The 6,210-nt window shown below is 35.5% G+C and overlaps 1 protein-coding gene and 1 long non-coding RNA gene across 2 annotated transcripts in view; one reads left to right on the top strand and one right to left on the bottom strand.

Annotated features, from left to right (window-relative positions):
- Positions 1–328: 328 nt before the first annotated feature.
- The window catches only part of mts (protein phosphatase 2 catalytic subunit mts), a 44,152-nt gene continuing 38,270 nt past the window's right edge, over positions 329–6,210 (top strand). Inside the window, exon 1 of the mRNA XM_073971342.1 lies at positions 329–887. Coding sequence (XP_073827443.1) covers positions 786–887 — 102 coding nt within the window. The 5' untranslated portion in view covers positions 329–785. The remainder of the gene's footprint in view (positions 888–6,210) is intronic.
- The window catches only part of LOC141395465 (uncharacterized), a 32,861-nt gene continuing 27,956 nt past the window's right edge, over positions 1,306–6,210 (bottom strand). Inside the window, exon 2 of the long non-coding RNA XR_012410646.1 lies at positions 1,306–6,196. This is a non-coding gene — a long non-coding RNA (uncharacterized lncRNA). The remainder of the gene's footprint in view (positions 6,197–6,210) is intronic.

Genomic DNA, 6,210 nt, shown 5'->3' with positions numbered 1-6,210 from the left:
TTTCATTGAAATTACTCTATTGTGGCCCTGGACTAAGAGTATTTTCACTGAAACTTTGACATAAAAGTAAAATAAAATGTAAGATAAAACGGTCTGATTGTTTCATACGAATATTGCAACAAAGCAAAAATGCAGAACACATGAAAGCTTGTACAGTTGTTTCTTGATAGTATGTGCTATTCCCAAAAAATGCAAAATTTCATGTCAAAATATCCTTGAAATTACTCTAGTGTGGACCGGGACTAAAATTAAGAACGAGAGTAATTGGTAATTTTGAAATTAATTTGCAAGTAACCAATATGCTATATTTGTTTCGCTCTTTTCAACTATAGTCATCCTTATCTAACACATAGAAATTGGTTCGCGATTCTGTGAGAAAGTTCAAAACACAACGAAAATTCGACGAAAAATACATAAAATACAGTCAGTCGTTCGTCGTTTTTTCACTCGTTCGTATCGTTTTTAGATTACTTTATCGTGTTTTTATATCCACTACAAATATAAGAAAAAATTAGTCGTTGCTGAAATTTGCATTTCTCTTTTTGTGAAAAATTGTGCAAATTTCTTACAACGCCCATATTTATAGAATACAAGACAAACGAGATAAAACAAACGCACGCAAAGAACAACAAAAGAAAAGCAAAACAAACTATTCACATAAACTAACCAACCAATTCCATTATCTTGGATTATATAAAATTTTCTTCTCCCCTCTGTGTTAATAAAAAGCCGTCAAAATTGAATCGACAAAGATTGACGAGACTTTTTCCTCTACTTCAACTGCAATGGAGGATAAAGCAACAACAAAAGATCTGGATCAATGGATTGAACAGTTGAACGAGTGCAATCAATTGACAGAGGCCCAAGTCAGAACTCTGTGTGAAAAGGTAAGTAATTAAGGAACAGAAATCCCTCTGATCAGTGATAAATTAACTCTACCGACCGTGTAAAAGACAAGAAATATCATCACATGCAAAAAAGAAAAAATTCATTCGCAATGAGGAGGAGAAAAAAAGACTCATCCAAAGACATCTACATTTCGTCAAAATTTGCAAATTCAAATAGGAGGGTTATGTATAGTTATCTCTTTTCGGCGTGTGTGTAAAAATGTTTGTTGCCCTTGCTCTGCCTGAAATCCAAACGGCCATTTTCCATGTTCTCCCAGTTTTCGTTAAATTGTCTATTGGCCATTGGTTTGTGAATATGCAAAAAAGTGACAACAATACTACGAACTGAACGAGAGTGTGTTTTGTTTATACTCTCATCGAGAGAGCGAAGAGAATAAACAAGGGACAGTGAGAATTGAACGAAAGTATGTTAATTTTATATGATGCGTTCATTGGAGAAATAAAAAGAAAAAAGTCTTTGAAAAACAAAATAAAAATGATGACTTCCTTTGATAGAAAAATAATGAAAATATGCAATAGGAAATAGGTCCACCAGTAGAAAAGCTTGGGACAGACAATTTTGGCCGTATGTTGTTTAGTAGAAATGGAGATGGAATGTTTGTAATGTTGTTGGCATTTGCACTTGCTTGCAAAAAAACCCAAAGAGGAGAATAATTTAAGGTTATGTTCTTAATGTAGCCATTTTCTGAAGAAAAAAAATATTCCTGTTTGTGGAAATTGGGCTGAAAAGAGGAGATTTTCCAAGGTATATGTAATATAAATAGTTGTGGAGTAGTTTTAATTAAGTCTAAATTAAATTATTTACAGAATGAAGTTCTTTTGCACCTTGAAAGAATAGTTTTTCATCTATGTGTATCTCCTTGCTTCTAATGCGAAACATCAATTTATCCTTGATTTGCTGCATTAATGACATCCATAAAGATGACGAAAAATGATGATGCTGCCACTTCGAAATTTGTGCATTTTTCACAATTTCAAATTGTGTATTTTGTATTGATGTAGTATGTGTGTATTTTGTCTTGTTGTTTTTGTTGCAGAACAAAAGTACCTTGGGACCGGTTTGGTTTTTATATGTCCAGGCTAATTTTTTGTCTGTCTGTTTTGTTCGACGACAAAATTCTTGTATCCAACAAATAATTCTAAGAAAAAAATGTATATGTATACAATGACCGTTTTTTCAAAACCTGTTCATCAACGCTTGCAATAAAAGTCCTCATCTTTTCTCTTCTTTTCCAATCAACGATGAAATTTGTCGTCACACAAGATGCGTTTAATGGGCAACATTTTATTAAACAAAGACTACGAATAGAGTTTTTGTGTGTTTGTCCTTTTTGACTTCTGCAGTATTGGAGGATTACATTACCAAGGAAAGGAAGTGTCAGATGCTGCATTATGAAAAGATGTTATACTATGTAATAAAAAATATTAATCTTGTTACAGGTATATCTTAAAATTGTAGATATTATAATCGGTTAAATACCCAGAAATTTCTCCAAAATGTGGGTATAAATGGTGCGATTAGGATGCACAAACCAGTTCTCAGCTAATTTTGTCCGTTTTTGCATATGGAACAAACTTAAATATGTCTTATTCTGGTTCATGTTTTAGCATGTTTCGGATATATTCTTATTACCCAATTTTAGGTAGGTGAAAATATTCAGGATCTGTTCATTGAAAACTCTTCTTGCAAAAAAGCGTAATGCTGGGCCACGTCTCGTATTATCCCACATTTTAGATGGTTTTTGATACTTTTTAATTGATATCCTTGTCTTTTCGGTCCTCGATTCTTGATTATTTTTTTTTACAGAAAAATACAATTTTGAGTTTGAAGTACATTTTTTGCAGTTTCTTCACCTCGAATGACTCACATTATTTTTTTATCATGATGAAAGAGTCAAAAGGAAGTTTGAATTGTTCGGCTCTATTTTCAGGAGGAAGAATATCTCGATTCATTTTGTGGATCCATTTGGAATGTTCCGGGCAGATACCCCCTAAAAGTTGAGGTTGAAGATACATTCATCTGATCCATATGTGAGGGTTCCCTAAAGTAAGGGGTCGATTATGGATAACAACTCAACTGTAGTTGCGCTGCCAGAAGAGAATATCATATAATTAAAATAAGTGAAACGACAGAAATTTTTGTCAAATTCATTCAATACCAGTGAATTCCAATGCGGAAATGGAAATTTATCTTATAAAATTTGTGGTGGGCAACGTAACTTGAGTTGGGTTGCTATCCATAATCGACCCTAAATGTTCTCCCTGTTGACATTCAGCTCTTCGAAGTTAAGTTTTTCATTTTTAAATGATTTGCCCTGCCCATGTATTTGGAAGATGAATCCTACGAATAAGGATGTATAATCCTACGAAGTCACCAATGAACGCTCGTGTAATATTTCTATTATTTGGTTACGGTTCCCCACTGTTTCCAGACTCAAAAATTTTCCAATCTGGACTGGTTGCGTCCATAAAGATTCAGGAGACACTGAGCAACTGCTCAGTGTGAATGCTAGTCAATGCCGCCTGATCGTTAATCTAGGGTTTTCTTTTTTTTACCCTTGGGCCTCTCTCGAAATCATGAAGATTCCATTAAATCGTGACAGGGGTGCTCACTGCTATAACACCCAAACAGGTACTGCTTTGACAACATCTTGTGGTGATGTATCGGTAAAATCTTCGTCTCCTCATGAAGGTGGTCCACAGGTGTCATTAGGAGGCACCCTGTTGCAGTCCTCAGGGTGACATTCTGGCAGGTTTGAATATTCTCCAACTGCGTAGCGCTAACATTTGCATACCACGCTGGCGCCGCATAGTTTACCACAGACTGGCCTATTGCTTTGTGGGAGGTCAATAAATTTTATTTATCAGCACCCCAATTGCTGACGGCCAGCGACTTGAGGACCTTGTTATGTTGTTGTTGTAGCAGAATAGAAACCTACGTGAAGCACAGGTTTGATGCTTGGTTGGCAGCCGCTGGCCGTAACACTACGGATTCGGGTCAATCCGTTACGAAAGAACCCGCTGCCGTGGGATTGCCTCATCTTGTTATGTGTTAATGGTTAGGTTTTGTGATACGCAGTTGCTATTGTCGTAGGCGTATACTTCAATCGGTGACAAACGGTCCATTGTGTTCATTCTGAAGAGAAGACGAGAAGGAAGTATAAAAATATAACTACATAAAATCAAGGGTAATTCAAGTCCTCATAGCGTTGTGTCCAGGAAAATATAGACTTCTGCAAGATAAGATGTAATCTTATGTAGACTTGGCTTAATCCAGATGTTATTTTTAATGGCGATTGTCCAGAAAGTCCATTCTTCATCATGTAATATACATACAGCCCAATTATGAATATAAACTCCCCGTGAGTTTTCTCACTTTTTCCTTTAAGTTGAAACGGCAGAAAGACAAAACTCATAACCACCCTGATAATTTCAATATAGGTATCCTGTAGAGAGTTACAAAATTTATTATGGACATTTGATTTCAGATCCTGACCTTGAACTAAATGGACTGAAAGAGTCGAAGATCTTCATTAATTTTATAATCAGGCTGGATCCAGTTGAGGTGTATAAAACAATAATAGTACTTCGTCGTTTCCTAACTCCGATTTGATTGATAACTTTTTGGAGATAATCTCATTTTTGGTCAAGAGAAGAAAAAGACGCAGGATACAAATGAAAATATCTTCTTATTCCAAATCTTCGGGGAACAAGATTGGAAAGAATTAAAGGAATAAATGATAATAAAAAAGTAATATACATTTATTTTGTAGATTTTAACCTTATACCTGCGCACGTCCATGTTTCCTAAAACTGATAGTCTATAATAAAATTTTACTTTTTTCCGTAGTAATAGTATGTACAAAACGAAGACATACAAATATTAATAGTACTTGAAATCGGGGACTACTCTTATTTGAAACCAAAATGCAGACCTACACAAGATGTAAGTCTGCAAGATGCTATAACTGTCAATTATAACCAGAAAGTCAATCAGAGCCACATACATAGGTTAGAAAATACCATCAAATCACCGAAAATCAGTGTTTGCCTCTTTATATGAGGACCATTCTGGAACGTGGAACTATTTAAACAAATTTCCGTTGAAAGATTTTTTCCATAATGAATACAAAACCCAAAATATCAACCAATTCGATTGGATAAATTGACGTATGCCTACAAAAGACTGGTAGAAACCTTAAACATATGCTCTGTTCCTTTGCGTTCAAGAATCTTCAAGTTTTACAACTTTTTACTCGAAAAGCGTTCCTTTACTTCAGACACAATACAATTCATATGGGAGCAGTTTTCAACTTTTACTACTTTTGCCGGTTTTACCATTTTCAGAAGTAAAGGAACAGACCAATAGTTTAAGCTATTTAAGATTTATTGCTTCATCGGGTGGATATTAGGACAAACACTTAAAGGATCCATAAGACTGTTAAATAACACCTTCAAATTCTTAGCTTTCTTTGAAAATTACATCTAGAAGCCTTTGCTCGCCCCCAGCAATGACTTTTTTTGCTTCTCGCAATGAGTTTGCATTGCCTATCGCCTTCCTATATCTTTCGTTTAATATAAATTGTGTGCTCGCTCCTCAACAACAACCTTACACCATTATGTTTATGGCAAATACTACTGGTGTTTTATGTACGCCTTGCCGGCCTGCCTGCCATTCAGCCTGCCTTGACTTGGCTTTAATAGTTTAATTTAAGAAAATTCATCCATATATTTGTTCTTTTGCGTTCTAATTTATTTCTTCGTATACGTAGTATTTTCAATTTAGGGTTGTTTCACTTCTACTATAAGTTGTTTAAAAACAGGCTATGAGTCACAGCAAGCAGCAAGAACGCCACCAATCAAACTGCCTGCCTGCCAGTCATCAACTAGCCACCCAACAACCAGGCAGCAGTCAGGCAGGGAGGCATTAGTCCCAGTCAATGTGATGTTTTAGTTTGTTTTTATTTATTTTTTGTGTGGTTGGGCAGCAGGCGGCCTGCTCTGCTACTGCTTGCCACTAATACCCTACATACCAATACCCCCCAAAATAATGTTTATACTCTGTGTTGTAGTAGTTTTTTGCTACGTTTATGTTCTATCCGTTATGTTAAATGGTGATGATGATTTTCGTTTGGCTTCCTCCTTAGGTGTTAGTTTTTCCTTCTACACCTTGTTTGTCGGGCACTCACTCTCTTTCTCTCCCAGAAATGTTGGGGATTAAAGTTCATGTTTTTTGTTCATTTGTTTATTAGGTCGTGTCGTTATTTTTAGCAAAAGTAAACAAATGCCTTGTTTTGTGTGA

The sequence above is a fragment of the Musca autumnalis genome, unplaced genomic scaffold (genome assembly GCF_047663935.1).
Source record: "Musca autumnalis isolate F117 unplaced genomic scaffold, ASM4766393v1 scaffold_2, whole genome shotgun sequence".
NCBI classification, from domain to species: Eukaryota; Metazoa; Arthropoda; class Insecta; order Diptera; family Muscidae; genus Musca; species Musca autumnalis.
The sequence above is the reverse complement of the archived record's forward strand: the minus strand, read 5'-3'. Positions and strand labels throughout refer to the sequence as shown.